Source organism: Balearica regulorum, chromosome 1 (genome assembly GCF_011004875.1).
Source record: "Balearica regulorum gibbericeps isolate bBalReg1 chromosome 1, bBalReg1.pri, whole genome shotgun sequence".
NCBI classification, from domain to species: domain Eukaryota; kingdom Metazoa; phylum Chordata; class Aves; order Gruiformes; family Gruidae; genus Balearica; species Balearica regulorum.
The window spans coordinates 4247787-4270585 of record NC_046184.1 but is presented as its reverse complement, the minus strand read 5'-3'; the positions used below and the strand labels follow the sequence as shown (position 1 = coordinate 4270585).

The 22799-nt window shown below is 43.0% G+C and overlaps 1 protein-coding gene across 1 annotated transcript; it reads left to right on the top strand.

Annotated features, from left to right (window-relative positions):
• The first annotated feature begins 894 nt into the window (after positions 1-894).
• Positions 895-19535, top strand: LOC104635357 (interleukin-2 receptor subunit alpha). The gene is made up of 7 exons (XM_075759220.1): positions 895-1635; positions 14786-14971; positions 15178-15300; positions 15611-15847; positions 17328-17369; positions 18315-18362; positions 19279-19535. The coding sequence occupies exons 1-7, from the start codon at positions 1575-1577 to the stop codon at positions 19320-19322; spliced, it is 741 nt and encodes a 246-aa protein (XP_075615335.1). The 5' UTR covers positions 895-1574; the 3' UTR covers positions 19323-19535.
• Positions 19536-22799: the final 3264 nt, after the last annotated feature.

Below are 22799 nucleotides of genomic sequence, written 5' to 3'. Positions count from 1 at the left end.
TGGAAGATGATTTGGTACTAAAGCAAAGTTAGTAAATATCTGTGGAGCATGGAGCAGCCCTGGCGTGAGCAAAGCATTTTACCCACAGCAGTTGCTCTGAAGTCTTACTTTTTTCTCTGTCCCCCATTGCATTTGAGTATGGGCAGTAATCTCCTGGCCAAAGGTTCGTTGCCAACAGACCCTCCAAGAGGACTTGTCATCTACATCAGTGAAGCTGCTCAAAAGATTTAATGAAAAGGGCAAAGGAAGATTTTTCAGAAGAGAGAGAGAAGGGGCTGTAGCATTTCTTCTGTCTGCTGCTCTCCTGAGCACTGCCTAAAGTCTTGCTTGCACCCTTCCACGTGCTGGGGGAGAAGATGCACATTTGTGCAATCTCCTGTAGATATGGCACCTTCATTCACCACCCCAAAAAGGTCTGGTTTGGGTCTCACTCAAAAGAAGCTGCCTTTCACAGGACCATCACCCTTAAGGGGGTGAGGACAGGGGAGCCTCTGACAATGAGGAACAGAGATACTAACACAGCATCCTCCGTGTCTGTGGCTGTGACTGATGGATGCAGCTGTAGTGGCATTTAAAAATGTATATCACATCTATTTCTTAGCATACCTGTTAGGAAGACTTCATTCATTAAGGATTTATAAAGGAGAAGTAAATGTCCAGTATGTGATAGTCATGATAGATTACCACAGAAAATTTAAATCTGTTTTTCTATAGTCTATCCCAACTAATTCTCTAGGTACTAACAGATAATAATTTCTGTGGAAATGGCTGTAGAAAAACTACATAAAGTGTGATACTTCCTTGATCATTTCCAGTTTCCCATTGATGTTTGGAAGAACCAATTTCACTGAAGCATGACAAGCCTAGACAATTTAGGAACAAGAGAAAGCCATTCCAAACCTGCCAGCTTCATCCTCATAGATCTTTTTTGATCAAGCTGTCCATCCTTCAGAAGCTCAGCTATCACTCAGAGAAACTGCAAACATGCATACATCAAAAAACGAATGGAGTGTGGCATTATCATCAGCACATGAAAACCTCCAAAAAGCCAGAACGATACCCCATGGGATCTTTTCTTTGTAGGTAGAGACTGCAGATGGTGTCTGAGGTCCACTGTCACACACTGGACAAATATCCTACAGCGATGGTCCCCCTCGAATGCCTGTCCAACCACAGATTTGGGGTTGAGTGGCTGCACAAAACCATTAAAATCTTGCACCCTTCTACTGACCTCAGCTGTAGTGGAACAGCTCTGGAGTCAGCAACTCTGATGTGTCAAACCACTTCCTACACATGACAGCACGCTCCGCCACACTGAGCATTAAGTTTGATTTCCTGGATAAAAGCTACTAATACCCGAACAGAGAGCAGCCTTTATTCTCTCTTGCGGAGCCGTACAGCGAAACGATGATTTGCTGACCAAAGAGCAAAGTCCTCGCTGCGCACACAGGGTGATGCTCCCCACCGGTGTAACCAGGCAGTAGGCAGTTCCTGAGCTCGGTCGGCACCAGCTCATCGCTTCTGAGAAACTTCACCATCCTCAGTGTTGCGGAGAAAAGATGTGAACAAGTCCCATGGAGCTCAAGTGCCTTTTGATGTGGCTCTTGTTTGGATCCGTCAAGGGGAACAAGCCAGGTAAGAGTATTTCTGCCTTTTGGGGAGGGAAAATATGATTTGCTTTTTTGTGGTGGCTGCTGGAGGATGTTTGCAACATCCTGACTCCTTTCAGGTAAGGAAAGATCTTAAAAGCTTAAGGAATTTGTGATTCTAAGGAAATGAGAGAAATGGGTTTTGTGCCCACAAACCATCAACTGCAGACAATCCAAAGCACTACAGGGTATTTTGTGTCTGAGTAATGCATGCATCCTCCAACCCATCACTGGCACGGTGGGCAGATCAAAGCAGCCTTGTGCACCTTAGGTAGCTCTTTGGGTTTTTTTCCGTTTTGCATGCAACCTTAGGAAATATAAAAATAGACACCGAAATGTCAGTACCTCTGTAGGTAAAATTGATGGCAATGCTATCAGTTAAAAGCTGCCGTCTAAGTTTGCTATGGGTACTATAGATACCAAGTATTCTTTCAGCCACGCCTCCCAACTAGTAGTGGCTATAAACTTTGAACGGAGGCAGTTAATTCATTCAGCATAATTTTACACATTTATAAATTGTGATACTGCTTATATTTGGCTTATTTATTGTGACAAGTGTGTGGATTGAGAAATGGTCTGGTGATACATTAGCATATTTCAATTTAAACTGCTTTGTTCAGAGGGAAAAAAGAATATCTTACATTCTCAGTGCTCCATAAATGTGATACTTCCTTCTGTATCTGCTGCTGATGTCCAGGTTGAGAGGTATGAGCAGATACAGCCTAAGGTAGGTTCTCAGATACAATGGTACTACACCCGCTAATGGATCATCTCTAGCAGGGCTGTGAATTTTACTAGGGACAGGGCATCTCAAGGGAAAATTGTGTTGCTTATAACCGAACTCATTAATGCAGGAAGTACCTTCACAAATACTTAACCCCCAGGTGATTTTATTCTCATTAAAGTGTTTTGCCAGTAAATGCTGTACCTTTTCCTTCACAGGGCATTTTCATTGCCAAATGAAGTGCCAGTGCCCATGGCAAGCGTTTAAGTGCTGTGTGCAAGAGCATCACTGCAAGAAGTTCAGGCAGATATATGTAAATAGGATCGGTTCTGGGATGAGTCAGGTCCCCTATATCACATTTTCTGTATTACTTTGCCTGGGACAGGTTGTGAGATTTCTTGCTGGCAAGTCTCGTTTATAAGAAATCTTTCTGGTTTGTTTTTTTTGTTGGTTCTTTTTTTTTTTTTTTAAACAGAGGGGTGTTAAAGCAGCTGCATTTTATGCAGTTTGATGTGATTTAATTCTCTGATGAATAAATGCATAGCATTGCATTCTTCACTGTAAGCTCTTCTTTCCTCAGCTTCCTGTATTTATTTTCAATGTCTCTCCCAGTATTTAAACCTAGTATTTATACAGATTTAAAAAAAATTCTCCCCGCAAATAATACACTATAGTAGAAGCACCACTTTTTACCAAATTAGGGGTTTTTATTGTAGAGATGCCTGAAGTATTGTGGCTGTTAAGACCTATTGTTTTTAATTCCTTAGGGGGATCAACAAGGAGACCTGGGAACAGCCGTAAGCAAAGAAAAGGGGAAGAGGCTAGGTCAAACTGATCAAAAATCAACTATGTCTCAATTCATACGATGCTATTCATGGCATTTTGCCTTAGTCTCTTCAGCTTGTCCCAGCTTGAACTGCAAGTTCAGTTTTGTAAACAGATCCTGCCATAGATGTTTGCAAGAGGGTGTCTGGCAAAATGCACTATCAAGAATAAATATCATTAGGGGAAAAAGAAAATAAAAAGCCTTTGTTTTACAGAACAGTTTCACTGATAGATATCAAAGTGCTTTGAGAGAGCAACATCCTCTGATATATATCTGGAGAAACTAAGGCATGGGATGATCATTCATTTAGTAAAAATTAAACTACACCTGAGTGCTAAAGAGGATAAGAGAAATACTGATTTTCTCATGAAGAGCATCAAATATACCTCATTTACTCTGCGCAGCAGCAGTGCCTAGAAGCTGCAGGCATGGATGAGGCTTGAAGTATACTAGGTGAAGGTCAAATACAAGATAAAAGCTGGTCTGTGCTCCTAAGACCTTTCCATCTTGCTATTCATCTTACAGAAATAGACTGAACAGATTTGCAAGTTAAACCTGGAAAGGATTAAAACTCACAAAAGAAAGAATTTCATTCAACTGAATTTCATTCACACAAGATGGGTACCAGATCTCAGTCATTTAAATGAGAGGAATTTCTTTCCCATTATACTTGCATATTAGTGCTCGCTCCCATGGATTTGCAATGCAATGTAGAATAAATTAAAGTTGTCAAACACATGCAAGTGTTTCTTGTAAGGTCAACCAGAGAGCAAATACCTTTATAAACCTCCCAGCTACAGTGGCCCCCAATATACAGCTAAAATTTAAAAAAAAAAAAAAAAAAAAAAAAAAAGTTAAAATTGTGATCCTGCCGAGGAAAAGCAGATGTTACGGACAGAGATCCTGCAATATCTGCTTCCACTTTGAGATGGAGAAATCTTCTCCCCAGCTCATCAGAGATGAGATGTTATGTCCTTCTCTTTTATCACAGCAAAAAATCCACTCTTTAGCAACTGCTAGAAAGCCACTACCTTTGACTTTGCTCACAAGTGCCTTCAGAGTGTTGTAATTTTGGTCTCCCTGCTTTCTTTCTTCATGTTCAGCTTTGTCGCTCCTGTTTTTCCTGTTGCATTTCTACCCATTGTTTCCATCTCCTGACCCTGGTCCTGAATCTTGGAAGAACCTGGTTTACCAAATTTTTTCTCTATCCCCTCCAATGCTTCTCCAGAACTCACATTTCCAAAGTCCTTCCATAACTTTGTTCACTTCACTCTCTGTTCCTCAGCCCTGCCAGGGTAGCAGCACTCTGTCATCTGCTGCTTCACGTTCTCCATTTGTAAAGTGTGAGCCCCCAGATAAATACCAGCCCTTTTCATTTGGAGAAAGTTTCATGCATTACAAGGTCATTAAAATCATCAACACTGACAAATAATTTCCATCACATTCTTTTGCTCCAGCAAAAAGCTCAATTACTGTGCTGAGGCCACAAGTCAAATGAGATGAGTCCTAAAGCCACATTTGAAATCAAAAGAGTCCCACCAGACCTTTTTTCACTGTTAACCAAGACTGGGGTACATGCTTGTCAGCCAGTTCAATTATTTTCTGAGAGGATATTCTCTACTGCCCATCCAACCCAACAAAAGGCAAGGCTGATAAAGTTCCGGCCTAAGAAAAGGATCTGAATTCCTTCTGCTGTTTAAAAAGCTAATTTTCTTTCTCAGTAATGTGCTTTAGATGAAAATATTGAAGAGGCGGGTGTTACTGAAGTCATAGATTTAAGCAAAAATAAATGTAGCCAAACCTATTCAAAACCCAAATGTCACACACCAAAACAAGGCTTCCACGTACCGTATTCTCAAAACCAGACACTGTGTTCTGCTATGCTACCATGTGCAGTGGTTGCCTTTAAAGAGTTTGAGCTCTGTGGCTTTACCACAGAACCAAGAAGGTTATAAACACCCAGAAACAACAGAATAAGAAAAACAAATGTTCCCCATTCTCTGCTTTGTACATTTTCTATGCAGTGCACTGTGCTTGGGCTAGTTTTCCTCCCTCTCCCTGCCTTAGGAAACACTCTCCCTCTTTCCTAATGCTCCCTCTTCCAATTCCACATTTGCAGTCCAAGTCCCCAGCCCAGCCTCAATGCCAGGGCGGGCGTGAAATTCATCTCACTTAACTTCAGCCATCTGCACCATCAACATCTCCACCGAGCTGGACATGTGGACCCCCGTCACAGCCAGGGCAGAGACAGTAGCACTTTCAGGGCACAATTCTTCTACCAGGTTGCAGATAAGGGTGCAATGAGTCACGTCTGGTAAATCTCTTTCTAGTGACTACACTGGGAATTGAAATGTCTGCTTTTTGTTGGCTGGGTGGCACTCAGTCCATGCCTTAAACCAGGAGTAAATTGGTGATGAATGGGGATAGTTGTGTTTAGGAAGAGGAGGAACAGATGTTCAGTCAAGAAACATCTGGGTCCGTGGAAGATACAACAAGGTCTGCAGGCTGCTCTTCTGGGAACTCACAGCAAAGCACGCTTTAAAGTGATATCAGTGCATTAGCTAAATCACATTAATTATTGATGTGAGCATGTAAGAGCATTCTTCCACGACTGTAGCCGATAGAGAGAAGCACCTTAAAGCATTGCTTTGGAGAACTTAGGTGTCTGCTGTCCTCTAGAGAGGTCTGCCCAGCTCCATGTCTTACAGAAGGGGCTAAGAAGGCGTGTTTCTGAGGCTAAAAGCTCAGTCCACTGTCAAACCAACTCTACCCTTGCTGTATATTGGACATCTTTTTTAGCATTAGATTCCACTGCCTAGGTCAATGGCAAACAGCTGGTTAGCATTATTAAGCCAAGATAGAGGAGAAGTGCCTCTCTCCCAAACCTAATTTTCTATGGTCCTAGAAAGAGTTAATGGACAGCTCCTGATGGTTCATATTCTGGTTTATTTTACACTGTCTTTCCAACACAGATATCTTCTAGTACAGCAAACTCAGCAGGCACTGAATTCCCTACTCCTTAGAACATGACATGCCTTTTCTCCACTGATAGGAATATTAAACCCCATCTTCTGCCCCATGAGGCTGATGTCTCCTCCATCACTGTTTGCGTTAAATCTTGCGCCTGGCGATTTCATCAGCATTGTATTTCTGTCACTTAAACTGCAGACTCATTACTACTCAGATGACTTTGTAGGAGAATGTCTGTGTAACCTACAGTATAGCTAACCAAATTCTCCCAGGCAAATTACCATAAACTTCAGGTCTGCATCCCAGCCCCAGAGCTGGGATCTATTGCCAGCTTACAAATCCACATAGACAATAAATGACATTAATCAGAGGGGAAGGGAGTGGGCAGAGCTGTAGCTAGCTTGTTAACGGACCCTTTGGGAAAAAGGTTTGAAGTTAGAAAAAGTTCATTACCATTTCAGTCCAGTTGCTGGTATCAATTTCTTCTCTTCACCCGTATCAGTTTCATCTTCGAGAGACATGCTCTATCCAGAGAGCACATAATTTCAGACAGCATGTGAACCCCCAGGGCTGAATTAGCTTTTCAGGCACATCTGGGGAAATGTCTTCATTTTGGCATGGTTTGATTTCTTGGTATCTCTGGGGAGAGGCTCTCTTCATCTCTGAACGGGGCAGGTGTGTGAACTGCCTCGTTTCTTCCACTGCTTCCACCCAGTTCTTCAGAGCAGCCTGTTTCCTACCGATCCCATCTTACCACCCTTGTATTCAGGGGAAAATTGTCCTATTTTTGCACCTTGCCTTTTTAACTTGACATCAGAATAATCTCAGCACTGGTGACACACAGCCACATGACAGAGGAAATTCTGAGTTTAGGTGACATGACTCACTGCCTGTGTTTACCTAAAACTAAAAATGCCTGTTAGAAATTTTCCCCATTCACTTCTTCTGGACAAAATGTATTGTTTAGATACCTTCTCTAACACACTGCTCTGCCAACTCAGACATGGAAGAGAAATGGGCAGGAGAGCTTCATAAATCCTAATACTGCCAGCATGTCTACTATGAGCAGTTTTGTGTTGCGTCAGTAACGTATTTGAATGGGAAACCTCAGAAAAGAAGCCAAAGCACTGAAAGCACTGATGGTGATTTAGCTAGTGGGTTTCTTTCCATTGAGCCTAAATAATGATGCTAGATGCTGAGGGTAAACAAAGGTAGTTAAGCTTTTTTTAGCACATGGCAACGAACTTGCAAAAGATGGCATGGCTGGCTATTCTACCTGGCACCAGCCTCCAATAACTCCTATGTGATATCTGATAGCTTATGTGGAGGTCCCAGGTGCCCTAAGACCTCAGATGGCACCAGGCACCGTTACTTAAGCAGGAATAGCAAGGAATCCCACCTATCTGGTGGCTCAGATGACAAGGAGTGGCTTGCAGGTCTCAGAAAACTTATCAAACTTAATTTTGTGAGCAAACCAGAGGATGCAACAACTAGTTTTTAATTTTTATGTTTCACAGATGTCTATCATCTGAATTCAGTAGTCTCCTCCTAATTCCAAGGCCACGTCTCCATTCACTATATGACAATATCTGAAACCAGTTCCAAAATTTCCAGAAATGCTGTAGGCACCAAAAGTCCACTAATATGGGGAGAAATGCAGATTCCCAGTTGCCATAGGAGAGCTATGGATTCTAGCAACTCTGCAACTGATAACAGTGCTAAAGCCCATGAATGTAATTACACCAACCTTTCGGTTTGTCCCATTTCAATCCATCATGTTAGTACCTCTAAGTGCAAAGAAATGGAGTCACAGGGCACTTTTGGGGTGTAGGAGATGAGAATGGTAGGTGGTGGTTGATGAACCTTGTGAATGAAGGAAAGGGAAGACGGAGGACATTGAGATTGAAAGAGAAGGAAATAGGGACATGCAGCACCTTGTCATGGGGATGGAGAATTGGAGCATGTGGGGAGATAAAAGGAGGAGCCAAACAAAACCCCAAGAGGAGATTTGAAGGTGATGTGAGGGCAGTCCTTTAAACCAACACTAGCCCTGGAGCAGCTGTGGAGGGACGCAGAATCCAGGGGGAAGCTGGGCTGTGCAAAACCTGGGCCACCAGAGCCTACAAGGCAGGTTATGCCTAGGCATGCTAACCCTTTACAAGATTTATATTTTCCTGTCACACCAATTCAAATGAATTGACAGACTAATTCCCAACCAGGTGCAAAACAGCAAAAAAAAAGCAAAGTTAATCTCCCCTAAAAATGTAAGAAGTCAAAAATCTACTCAAGGAGTAAATCTACACTGCCATTCCCTAGTTTCCTGGCTTCTTCCCATCCTTTGGCTCTTTTATCACCCACACAGCAGGGATGTTGGTTTTTTTTAGGGGCAAACCATGCAGTTTCCTCAGGCACAAAGACTGAAGGAAGTTCTGGGATGATTCACTCTGGAGGACGTTCTGTGTAGGCAGTATGATCCAGACCTCACCAGGTCTGCTTCCTCTCTGCACAGGCTTCTCACACAATGCCGGGAGGTCCAGTGCCATGAAGCACCTCTGCACACCTATATGTCACCACCTATGGCCTCTGCAGCTTTGGGGGATACTTATTCTTCCCTGGTGGGAGTTTGAATACAGCAATTAGCTTGAACCTGTGATGTTGCTAAATGTCAATGCACTGGGAGCTCTTCTGGGTTTGATGGCCAAACTATAACTTCCATTCTCAGATAGACTTTGCTGAGTGTGCAGTCATTATCAAGACTTATTATCACATCTACTGCCACAATGCCTGGAGTCCTGGCTGATAATTAGGACTTGTTTGTATAAGCGTGGTACAAATAGCTGACCAACACAGGAAGTTTAGGATCCAAATGTAAGGCAAGAAAGTACAGAAGTAATATTGATCAGCATGTTGGGTGCCTACCTGTTCTTGAAAGATGGGTAAGAGACCACTTAAAGTAAAGCACCTCTGAAGATATATAAGATACTTAAAGACAATTATTGTGGTTTAACCCCAGCTGGCAGCTAAGCACCACAGAGCCGCTCACTCACTACCCCCCAGCACAATGGAGGAGAGAATTGGAAGAGTAAAAGTGAGAAAACTCATGGGTTGAGATAAAGACAGTTTAATCGGTAAAGCAAAAGCTGTGCACACAAGCAAAGTAAAACACGGAATTCATTCCCCACTTCCCATGGGCAGGCAGGTGTTCAGCCATCTCCAGGAAAGCAGGGGTCCATCATGAATAACAGTTTCTTGGGAAGACAAACGCCATCACTCCGAACGTGTTGCCTGCTTCCTTCTTCTTCCCCTGGCTTTATATGCTGAGCATGACGTCATATGTTATAGAATATCCCTTTGGTCATTGGGGTCAGCTGTCCTGGCTGTGTCCCCTCCCAGCTCCTTGTGCAACCCCAGCCCACTTGCTGGTGGGGTGGGGTGAGGAGCAGAAAAGGCCTTGGCTCTATGTAAACACTGCTCAGCAGTAACGAAAACATCTCTACATTATCAACTCTGTTTTCAGCACAAATCCAAAACATAGCCCCGTACTAGCAACTGTATTGGGTCTGGCTGAGATGGAGTTAATTTTCCCCATAGCAGCCCTCATGGTGCTGTGCTGTGTATTGGTAGTAAGCAAGGTGTTGATAACACATCAGTGTTTTGGCTACTGCCGAGCAGTGCTGGCACACATCAAGGCTGTCTCTCCAAGATTTCACCCCCCCTCACCAGTAGGCTGGGGGTGGCCAAGATCTTGGGAGGGGACACAGCCAGGACAGCTGACCCAAACTGACCAAAGGGATATTCCACACCATATGATGTCTGCTCAGCAATAAGAAGCTGAGAGAAAGGGGGAGAAAGTGGCGGCATTTGTTTGTCATCTGGAGCAACCGCTACACGTACTGAAGCCCTGCTTCCTGGGAAGTGGCTGGCCATTGCTGATGGGAAGTAAAGAATAAATCTTTTTGGTTTTGCTTTGCTTTGGTGCACAGCCTTTAGCTTTTGATTTATTAAACAGCCTTTATCTTGACCCAAGAGTTTGGGGGTTTTTTTCCATCTTATTTTTCTACCCTCGCTGTCCTGTTGAAGAGAGGAGTGATAGAGTGGCTTGGTGGGCACCTGGCATCCAGCCAAGGTTAAATCTCCACAGCTACTATGAAGAAAATCAACTTTATCTCAGCCAAAACCAGCACATCCTCCACTCCTTATTCCGTACCATTTATGTCATGCTCAGGTCCCACACTATCCAATACATCCTCATTAACCACCCCTGCCCCCCTTCCTTCTCACTCTTTGATAAAATATGCAGATATCATTCCCTTAGTCTATGGAACATCCTTGCAAAATGTGTTTTAATGTCCATAAAATGCCCACAAAATGTCCATTGAGTTCATTTAGCCCATGGCTTTGAGCTCCATCTGTTATGGTGGTCACTCAGGACAGGAGAGCTGGTGTGTTGCATGGAGTTACTGGGCACCAAAGCCAGATCAGGTTGGGTCACTGCAGCACTTTCACTTCTTATAAGGCTTGTCCTCCATTGGGTCAGGTGGTTCCTGCTACCGTAATTCCTATAACATGCAACTCAAATCATGGGTTACAACAATTTAAAAGTATATCCATTACAATCTCCACCTCTGGTCCCTTTGCACCAGACCATTGGGTTTAACATTGCAATAAATTCCTTCTCTTGCCCCTGCTCCGTCTTGGACTTATCCAGAGACTGCAGTCCCTTAGGAGTGTACCTGCTCCATGTGGAGCCTTATCTATGAGCCACAATGCTTTCAGAGTTATGCCTGCTGCAGCATAGACATATCTACAGCCACAGTCACTTTGAGGTGCACCTGTTCTAGCATGGGTTATCCATGGGCCACAATGTCTTCAAAGATATACCTGCTCCAGCATGGCCTTACCCACAGCCATACTCCTTTCAGTCCCTTCAGAAGTAAACCTGCCCTGTCATGGGCTCATCCATGGCCACACACTTTGAGGTGCTCCAGCATGACCTCATGCACAGCCATTGATGCTTCAGTGTGTACCTGCTGCAGCATGGACTTACCCACAGCCACAGATGCTTTGAGGTGTACCTTCTCCAGTGTGGACTTATCCTTGGGCCACAATCCCTTTAGACCTATACCTGCTGTGGCACAGACAAAACCATGGCCACAGATGCTTTGAGACGTACCTGCTCTGGTGTGGACTTATTCATAGCCACAGATGCTTTGGGGTGTCCTGCTCCCATGTGGACTCATCCATACGTCGCAGTCCCTTCGAATCGAGCTCACACAGGAGTCCCAGCCTGTCCAGGACAGCAGCACAGAAACAGCAGCGATGCCCCAGCCATCTGCCAGCCCAGGCGCATCGCCATTGCTGTTACCAAAACGTTCCCAGGCAGAGCACAGTGAGATGATAAACAGTACAGCACTACAGTGAGCAGCGAAAGCAAAAAGCAGCCACTAATGAGCACTGGAGTCTACTATACAGTAAGGCAGCAAGCCCCATGGCAAGCACAGGAGCCTGCCAACTAATAGCTAAATAGCAAAAACACCTATAAACTCAATCTAGCACATTCCAATCATATCTGTTGTTATCTCGAACCCTTCGAGCCCCCTGTTGGGTGCCAAAAAGTACTGTCATGGTTTAACCCCGACTGGCAACTAAGCACCACACAGCCGCTCGCTCAGTCCCCCCACAGTGAGATGGGGAAGAGAATCGCAAGAATGAAAGTGAGAAAACTCATGGGTTGAGATAAAGACAGTTTAATAAGTAAAGCAAAAGCTGCATGCACAAGCAAAGCAAAGCAAGGAATTCATTCCCCACTTCCCATGGGCAGGCAGGTGTTCAGCCATCTCCAGGAAAGCAGGGCTCCATCATGAATAACAGTTTCTTGGGAAGACAAACGCCATCACTCCGAATGTGTTCCCCACTTCCTTCTTCTTCCCCCGGCTTTATATGCTGAGCATGACGCCATATGTTATGGAATATCCCTTTGGTCATTGGGGTCAGCTGTCCTGGTTGTGTCCCCTCCCAACTCCTTGTGCACTCCCAGCCTACTCGCTGGTGGGGTGAGGTGAGGAGCAGAAAAAGCCTTGGCTCTGTGTAAGCACTGCTCAGCAGTAATGAAAACTTCCCGGTGTTATCAACACTGTTTTCAACACAAATTCAAAACACAGCCCTCTACTAGCTACTGTGAAGAAAATTAACTCTATCCCAGCCAAAACCAGCACAACAATGAAGGAGGATAACGGCAATGGATATCTTGAAATGTCCATAATTATGCACAGCTCCTCCCAGTGTGAGGACTGGTACAACAATAAACCCAAAAGCTCATGACTTCAGTATCAAACATGTTGGTGAGGAGGTCTAGCATGGGAACAGAAGCCAATGTTTTGAAAGGTTATGATGGTTGATAAGCAGAAGGTTCTTGAAAACGGAAGCAAAATATTTGATGTGACAGTGAAGCAGTTAGAAGTCAACAGAGGGAAGCAAACAGAAGGTCACAATGAGACCTAGGAAATTCATCTTTCCAAATGCTTTCTAGATCAGAGACAGGAATATGGTTGTAAAGGCCAAAGAAGTAGATACTGCAGTGGTTTAGATGTGAGAAGACAAGAATTTGAGTGATGTGGATGTTGTGTGAGATCCAGTTGCAAGGTGGATGAGTTGATCCAAGAGTGCCAGCTTGGTGGGTATTGCTCGCCATCACCCGTGTGCACCATTTCTGCCAATCCTTATCTGACGTTTGCAAGTTCAGAAGAACCTAACTTCATTTGATCATCGATTAAAACAACAGTTGCCCTTTATGATGAGTAGGCTAAATGCTGTGGGTTTTCTTAAGAAGAGACTAAAGAGTTGTAGGTTTGAGTGCCTCGTGCTGAGATTCAGATCTGCAGTCTGCTTCAAAGATGCTTTTGAAGTCTTGAGGGAAACATGCTTTTAGCTTTCAGGGAAAGTGAGAGTACGTGATCTCAACTCGCTGCTAATCTGATAACTCTTTAATTTTAATCACCCTGACAGTCTGTGGTAAACCATGTGGTTAACTATTTCGGGTACAGTCGCTTCTCTCGAAGCCACAGTCTGATGTAGTTTACACGGTGAATCCTTTGATAACACAAAGATACAAGGGGATTAAAATATGCCTCACACAGCTCAGCTGTTAAGTCACTCACAATACTTTTCATTGCTGCCTTCCTCAAACTTTGTGACTTTTACTAAGTGGCAAGATAATGAAAATTAAAAAAGGCAGAACATATCAAAGCAAGAAAATGACGGGTGGCTCTGAAAGAAAAGGGCATTGCAGGACTGGGTCTGGGAGTCACTGATTGGGTTGCTGTCAGCAAAGCATGGCTTTGTTTCAAGGAGAAGGCACTTTGGGAGCCAAGGGCAGATGCCAAATGATGAGCAACTAAGAGGAATTCAAGGCCCTTTCGCAGTCATTCTTGCTGGTTGCTAAGGCTGCATTAATTACGGCTGCAGAAAATCTGAAGACACAATGACTAAGAAATTTTATTCATAATCACTGTTACTATTATGCATAAGCATAAAGGGCCACAGATCATGCACCCAAAGATCCCGAATGCCAGGCCTGATGCAACCAGCCTGTTTTGTGTTTGAATTTCTCAGCCTTTAGGCCTTAAATAATCATTAAGTAGTGCCTTATCAACTTCTGGGTCTCCAGCTCAGCTTCAGTGAGCTTTTCAAGTGCATTGAAATGATCTAACTTAATTCATTCCAACTGATTGAGAAGTATATTTAGATGTGATTTGCTGATGACACAGCACTTCATGTCCTTGTTTTGGGACAAGTTATATTTAGGTTTGCAAACTTATTTCACAGTAAGTTGCTCTTTGGTGTGCTCAGACAGAATTGAGAGTCTACTCCCCTTTCCAATGTTTGCTTATAGATGATTGCAACTTTTAATGACTTAGTTTTGCTTATTATGCCTCACTGGTGCAGGCAGCAGCTCTACGATACGAGCTTCATTAAGAAAATGTTGGTAGCGTTTCACGCTGCCCGTCTGCTGAGTGCAGAAAGGGCTCAACTGCCTGCTTCAGGCAGCGGGGGCTGGAGCTGGCTGATAGACCTGGTGCCTCCCACCACCACTCCCAGCTGCTGCAGAACATCCTTGCTCCAGCATTCTTTCTCCTCTAGAAGAAACACAAGGGAGTTGAATCAGCCCCTCCTAACAAAAAAAGTGTAGACAAACACAGCCTTCATGTCGCTTGGTGGAGACACTCCCAAGGGATTTTGCTGTATCCTGAACAAATCTATACTTATCAATGGCAATAACCAACTCCAATGTGAAGGCGGCTTTGGAGGGTGAGATTGTTCTAAAATTAAAATTAAAAATGTTCACTTAAAATAATTAATAGTTTTGCCAGATATTCAGAGCCTCTCCTTGGCTAAGAAACAATCAAAGAAACAAAGCTTTGCTTCCCTCATGTTCCTTTCAGGACATTCAGTTTCATCCCTCAGCTGTGATTTTAGCCCCGTGACTGGGAGCAGAATTAGATACTTAACTGAGCTCTGGGCATGATCTTGTATTGGTAAGACAGAAAGATGTGGGAAGTCCTTGGTGAATATAGTAGATGCACAGGCTGTCCTGATTCTTAGGCTTTCTGTTTGTAGAAGCATGCCCAGCTCTTCCAAGGACTGACTTTGCTGATATTGCTGCTGAATCATATCCACTGGGGACCAAACTGTATTATGAATGTGACGATGGCTACACAAGAAGAAGTGGCCAGTACTTGGGAATTCGGTGTCAGCGTACAGAAGGGGTTGCTACTTGGTCCTACACGGAATTTCAATGCATTGGTAAGTGATTATTGTCCTTTTTCTACACTTGTAGAGTTAGTCAGTATAAGATACATCTGGGCACTGCTCTAACTAATGATCATTTGTGCTTATCTTTGCAAATTAAAACTTGCAACAATTCTATCTTGCCTCTAGAAGTTCGGGTGCTCTGGCTTTGTTCTGCTATATGTCCTGCTGTAATTCAGCAAATGTAAATTCTCCCACAGATAAGAAAATTTTGTTGTCAACGGATCCCACAATGGAGTTAGATTTTACACAGAAGCCAGCAAGAAAAACACAGAGCTCTGAACCCCAGAAGGAAGAAAACCTTTCAGAGTTTGACCCGAAAGGTAAGAGTGAGCCCATTCATTACTGTAATGCTCCTTCCACTGATTTTCATGGAAGAAGTGTAAGAATGATGATGAGTCATTTTTAATTATTTTGACAGTCAGAGAGAAAGAAACAATTGCTATAACACCTTGGTTGAATAAGTCATATGCTGTAAGCAAATGTGTACTTTATATCCTAAAAAAGAATTAGGAAGGCTGGGTATGCCCTACTTGTTTATATTTTGTAAGAATATAAATAATGCTGTTTCCAGAACAAAAGCAATAGGTAAAATTTATCTGCTTAACCATCTGCTGCCTTGTAATCCTCCAGATTTTTGTGGTCCTCCCAAGACTATTCCACATGCCTCTTTAAGACTGAACAAACAATATTACATAGGACAAGTATTACATTTCAAATGCCAGAGTGGTTTTGATAAGCGACCCCCCACCTCTGGCACCCGCACATGCAAGAAGGTGAATGACCAAGTCATCTGGACCCCCCTTGACATGCAATGCACCAATGACAGCAGCTATAGTGATGAGTGGCTGCCACAGACTATTGAGCCAGGTAAGATCGTTGCTTTGACATCACATTGGTGTCATGATCTGTTCATGCAGGGTCCAGACCCCCCAACTCAGCACATCAGTCCTAGGGAACAACCTGCTTGGGGTTTGGGATGGAGAGATCAGCAACCTCAGGACTTTGACACTGATGGAGATGTCATCTTTAACTGATGGAGATGACATCTCTGGGAAGCACATAGCTGCATCCTACTTTGTCTTGGGTGTCCTTTCACACTAATGGCAAATTTGCAGGAATTTGTGAGCAGATAAATCCACAGTCATATACTGGGAAGAGAACAGTAGAATAAGCCTTTCTCTTTCTCTTTCCTGGAAGCTACTGGTCGTCTTCTGTCACTTCACAGTAAGGTACTGCAAAAGGTATATCTAAGCATCCCTCATGATTGCTCAGGGTTTTCAGATCCGGAGTTTAGCTAGTCCATAGCTAAACCTGACTCATGTGGTTCAGTTCTTAATTTAACACCCAGGATGCTGTTTTGAACAAAGAGACAGGAAGAAGCCCACCAACATTGAACTGTAGTCTTTATGGACCCAGATTCAGCAGGACATGCACCATTGTGGTCTGGCACCTTGAGTTTCACAGCTCAGGGAGGGAGCAGACCTCTCAAGTGAGGCTGCAGAACCTCTGCCTCTTGCTTTTATATGTGTTAAGTAAAAAAATACCCTGACCTTCATGGCCTTTACTCCACACAAATTACCCACCTTTTCTGATGGCATCTCTCCTAACTCTACAACACATGAGTTCAATATGCAGAGAGAAAACAGACCCCCTTTCCCAAGCATCTGTGACAGCACTGAGGTTCTGGGGCTCTGTCTGGATGTCAGAAGGAGCTACTGAAGATGGAAGGACCCAGCTGTCCACCACCTCTACAGTCCTCAGGCTTTCATTACCGTCCCAACCTCCTCTGAGGCAGGGGTTGAATTTTAAAGAGGTGGGAGCCAATGAAAGGTCAACACAAGATGACTTTTCCTACCAACAGAGAGTGGAAAAAAATGGTTTTCACCAGTACTTGAGCCTTTAAGGAGAAATTAATCTTGCTGAACTGTACATGCCTACTGCATAGAGTTCCACATCTGAGTTGGACTGTCTTTATAACCAATCGAGGGGAATAGATGTTGCTGGTGCTGTGCTAGCTGCCCTATTTCACATCTATTTTAGCATGAGATGAATCACACCTTTTAAAGACTTGTTTCTCCCCAGTTACTATAGCAGAGCCCAGATGACTATCTTGGAGGCCACATCTACATAATGGTAGGTCAGGTGAATGCCAGGCCTTGTGTCCTATACCAGGCCATGTGGTACAGCAGGATGGTTTGGGCAGGCCCTTTTGCCTGCAGAGTGATCTTTCAGGAGACCCTTGGCCATCGTTGCCTCTGATTGCTGCTCTGACCGTAGGAATAAATCACCTTTCTCACTGGACAGACTATTTCAGCATTGACCCATGACTTTCTCCCCTTCTTCATAGATCCGTCTGTTTCCCTGTGGTGCCCGGTTCAGAGTGTTTCAGGTACAGCAGTCACAATTTGTTGTCTGGCCTTTCTTCCTCCTTTAGGACAGTCATGGGGTTTTTTTTTCCATTGATAATTTCACTTGGTACTATCAAGATGAAAGAACTTCTTGCTATGATGGAAATAACCCATCAACAAACCAGTCTTAGAAAATGATTCAACCTATCGAATAGTCAGAGATTACAAATGTTTGAAAATTAGGATTATGAGAAACATGAGACTGGATGATGAAATAGGACATCTTGGCCTTTAATTCAACAGAAAAATAATTCCAGTTTCCTGCAAAAGTACACTGAGACCTGAGCAAGGTCAGGTCTTTGTAATTAGTGCACCAAATATTTATTCCCCCAAAGTGTTGCCTTTCTCTTTGTTATGATGTGATGTCTTTAATGGGGCTGGATAAGAAATATTCTCCCCTTTCTCAGTTCTTGCCCCAGCATTCAGCACAAAGAGATTTATCAAGAGATCACTCTTACAGAACCTCTTGTTAAAAACCTGCCCATATCTCATACTGACTCAAGTTTAGATCTTCCTTTTCAGGATAAGGGAGAAATTAAAGTAATTTCTTGCACCAAGGAAGTTTTGGGTTACATTTCTGGGGAAAAAGAGGTCCTGTCTGAAGCTGTGTTTCTAAATCCTAGCTTGGCACCTTGAAGGTCATCCTTCCCAATCTCATATGAAATAAAGACCTTAGCTGGTTCCCTTGCCTGGAAGATACAGTTCACTTCATGCTCACTATTAACAGATATCAGATCAGCACATACGTTGCTATCCAGGCTGGAAACGTTTATTGATGGCCAAGAAACAAACATGGCAATTATTAAGTCTGCTGTGCAGAGGGAGAGCTGTCAGACCTAGCCTGACTCTATCCTCATCACTGCTTTGATGCTCATCACCAGAAGAGCAAATCGATACAAAAATCAAGAATTTCTCTCTCTTTGTAGATTCGACTCATCCATCCTTTTCCTCATCTGTGATACTGCCAGTGACAGGTATGCTATTTTGTTAATTGGACTCAGACTTCAGCCCATCCCCCAAAGCAGTTACTTTGCCTTTCAATTTGCTGTTCTACTGAAAAGATCCATCTCTGTTATAAGAGCTAATAAATATACTGCAAGACTCATCTATGTCCATGTATTGGGTGAGAAGTCAGTAAAGAAAGTGTAAATAGAGACTGTTTAAAGATTTAAGCTTTTTATAGAGAGGTTTTCAAAGACTCATAAGGGATGTAAAAGAAAACAGATCAACCACAAGTCTAGATTTAAATGAAGCAATTTTCAGATTCTTTCTCTGAAATTTTCTGTGAATTCAGTGAATAACTTGAATTGGAAAAAACAGGAAAATGTAAATATTTAAATGATGTGTTACTTTCACATTTTCAAATGAGTAAAAAAAGAATGCGCAAATAAAATATTTTCTCATAGCTGAACTGAAGCATTTAGCTCAGTCCGAAGAGATTTTTTTCTCCCCCTTCCCCATTTTCCATTCAACAATTAGCTGCTAAAATAGAAATTATTTTTTACTGTGCATATACTCAAGACTTTGTACAAGGGCTCTTGATTCCAGCTGGAGTCTGCTGACAACTGTAGCGCACATTATAATAAGGAGGAATAATGGAGTGAGATAAAGGAAGGGAAGGAGGAATATTGCAAACTGGCAGAGACCACAGCATCAGTAGTCCCTGGTTATTTGGCCGTGGTTGCTTTCTAGTTGTCCAGGTCCTCTCTGCCTGGGTCCTGTTTGCCCCTGGGGGTAAAGCAGTGGGGCAATATGTAAGAACCATTGCTTCAGGGCATAGGGGCAAGATAAGCCCCTATCCCAGGTCTTGCCTGTTTCTCCCAGTTAGAATAATTGCAATAATTACAGATAAAACCAGGTGCTAACTGTGATGATTTTCTGTTTTAACAGCTATCTTTTTTGTTGTTCTTATCATTCCTGCTGTCTTTGCGTGACTCACCAAGCAGAGAATACAGTAAGTGGGACGGAACCAGGAAATTGTGAAATCTAAAAAAAAAAATTCTCTATCAGTGGAAGAGCTATCAACTGGATCAGCTATCTCAGTATTACACTGCTTAGATTTCTGACTACTTTCTTAAATGAATGGCCCTGGATTTTGGGTTGTCTGGTTCAGCTATTAAATACCAGCACAAGAAAAGGAGGAATCAGAGCTTTTGAAATCAAAAAGCACGCTTTATCCCAGCCATTGTGGAACTGAGAATGGCAGTTCAAATACTGGGTGGAAAATGAATCTCATGGGGAAATTAAGGTTAATTATGCAAATATATTGGTTTCAGATAGATTACACAATCAGTCTTTCTCTTTCTGGCTAACCTGTGGGAAGTCTGGTGGAGCATCTGCCACCATGACCACGTAATTCTTCTTCCTTCGTCCCCCTGATTTCTCAATCATGTCATGACAACTTTGTGCTTCAGACTTATTTTAGTCTGGCCTCCTCGCTGTTTCTATTACTACACTGAGATGCACGAAGGCTGTTACTGTTCACAGGCTCCCCAACCTAGTTAATGCAAGATGTCCCTATTTGACATTTGGGAGTTCTCCTTTTCTTCTCTCTCTGCTAATTCACATTTCTCTTCATGTTCCTTACTAATTACTTATGGGCTGTGGTTCTCTGCTGAATGGGGATTTTTCTCGAAAAGGAGAAGGACCTTGTGAAACCACATCAGCAGTGCTTTTTTGCCAGTTCACAATAGGATAAAGTCATAGAAAATGTAGACAACACTTTGAAACATGTTTTAGTGAGGATGGTCAACCATGGTGCAGATTGCCTGGGCCATTGTGGGATTTCTGAGAATATATTAGGTGAAAAATTGGCAAGAATGATCTACATTTCACTGGCCCTGTGGTGGAACAAGTGACAAAATAGCCAATACCAGATGAAATAGCAACTGAGATCCTAAGTGGTGTCTTCTGCAAAACGTACTGTGTGATTTCTCACAGTAAATATAGAAGAAGCCATAGAAAACCTGCCTCTTCACAGCTGCAGTAAAGTCTTTTTCCTGCTGTAGAGAAGACTTCTCAGGGAATTGCAGCATTCAGATCCAAACTCATGAAATCAATGCCTTGCTACAGAAGAAATCAGATTGTACCAGCAACTCCAAAACCAGCAGTGGCAAACGAGGAGGAAGCCTGGACACTCAAATCTAATGCATGAAGGAGGCAGAAAATATTACAGATTAATTCTTATAGGGACAGAGTGACTTTCCACCTACAGAATACGGGTAGAGGGAGTGCACCCCATCATTGACAGATGGGGAAGGAGCCCTGCCTGAAACTGCTTCCCAGAAACACTTCTCCTCCTCCTACCATACAGCAGATGTATTGCTAATATAACTGCAGCCTCTCAGAAGTGACCAGGCATACCTATGGACCGCTCACCCAAGCGTGTTAGATGGCGGCACGGTCATTACAGCCCACACACCACCTTCCCCCACAAAGAGAGATGCTGGACACCTGATGTACCCCATCCCTTCCCTATCCAGATGGGTCAAACGCAGTCACACTTTTCTCCTCCTCACACTGTTCCTCTTGGAAAAGGAAATTAAACCCATTTACCCTCTACACATAGGCTCAAAATCTTACTGGATTCCCTTATGGTTCAGTATACACATGCATTCGTCATCGCCCCCCCCCCCTTCCCAATTATTTTGGACTAGCCCCTTCCACAACAGTTACTACATTATTCCTCCAGCTCAGAAAACGATGTGGCAGATTGTGAGAGTTGATTAATTTGACAGCTCCTTTCGTAGCTGCAGAGCATCAAAGAACCTACTGTAAAGGCATTTGAGGACAGACTCAAACATACACAATACTTGATGTGCACTTATTGGGAATTTGTGAAGTTTTAATGGCCTTCTGCTTCTTTTTAGCCATATTCAGCTTGATAGGATGGGGTTCGTCTGACAAAATACAAGCATCTATGTCTGAGGCAGACAATGGGGAGGAACAACTGCCTTTAGAGAGCAGTTCATCTCACCCTATTGCCTACACCTATGCAGATGTGCATGTTTATTTATACCACATACATATATACACACACAGATATATAGACAGATACATACAGACCAAATGACTCATAGTCTAAAAGCATCTGTTTCTCTGCATTGACTCTAAACAGTGCCCAGACTGATCAGATTAGCTATAGGAGCTTACATGGTATATGACAAAGCAAAATGGGATGAAACCCTTCCTTATAATTCAGGAGATATGAGATCTGAGTGTAATTTTCTGTTTTGTGATAGTGTATGTGTCATTGTTTTATTAGTTTGCATTCCTGTTGAGTTATACTTACTCCATAGCCTTGATATTTATACTTCCGATGGCTTTTTTTATTACTGTTGGAATAGGGCTTACTTGTACTACATATCTTTATAAAGATGGATGTGTATTGATCTATTACATGCTGTTATTTTGTATGGGAGCAAACAACAATCTGCATTTACACAATACATGATAGGTTTTCACACCTGTCAACTGCTCTGAAGGCTGCAAGCAGTGCTACTAAGCTCTTCGGCTTCATTCAGTTGATACACATTACTTACTGCTAACATACCTCTGTTAAGCGCTGTGGTTAGGTTGGCATGGCTTGTCCTGCTCAGGGCATTTCACTGGAAAAGGCTAGTATTTCATCTACTCCTAGCATGCACATTTTTTGTGCAGATAGCAAGAGCAGAGTCATAGGTCTCCTACTGCTCCAGTGGTTTTTCCTCCTTTCCCTAGCCAGCTTGACTCAAGGGATCTCACCATATTTTGTTTTTGTTTCTTGGAAATTAAGAGAGACACACTGCTGGTAAGGGACGTGCAAGCAGTAGTGGGTTACAGACTGGACAACTATTATGGGTTTTAATTTTCCTAGCTATTAATGTCTACATTGAGAGTCCGAACCTGAGTCACCTCCAGCACGGGAACTGTATACATACTTTATCTCAGTTGAGCTGTACTTCACCTCTCGGTAGGTCTTGTGGGCCCTGAGTGGAAATGTTTATGTCTGAGACTTGAACCTTCAATACGACAGGCAGAGAGCAACTAGAAATCCGTAGGACCCAGCCTGGTAGCAAAACGGCACTACTGGAAGAGGTTGTGGTCAAAGGGACACCGTCACCGTTGTGCTTTCTCCATGGCTGCTCTTGCTCATTTTACATGAGATGTGGTGGTTGATACTTTTATTTTGTAGACTTTGATTTTCTCAGCATTGAACAACTAATAAACTGTAAAAATAAATTGTTATGGATGTTTAAAAGGCAGCTTGTACTTCTTGCTATTGATCTAAGCTTTGAAAAAGACAAGATTTATTTTCCGTTGCCCTCTCATTTTAGTGAAAGGTGTGACAAACTCAGGAATGTGTTGCAGGAAATTTTATTCTATTCGCATCACCCATGTACTATCATCACATTTAACCTTTAAAATGCAGG

Coding starts and splice junctions, on each gene's coding strand:
- LOC104635357 (XM_075759220.1), top strand. CDS start 1,575: ATGGAGCTCAAGTGCCTTTTGATGTGGCTCTTGTTTGGATCCGTCAAG. Junction 15,848..17,327: donor GCCACAGACTATTGAGCCAG/GTAAGATCGTTG, acceptor CCTTCTTCATAG/ATCCGTCTGTTTCCCTGTGG. Junction 18,363..19,278: donor TGTGATACTGCCAGTGACAG/GTATGCTATTTT, acceptor CTGTTTTAACAG/CTATCTTTTTTGTTGTTCTT.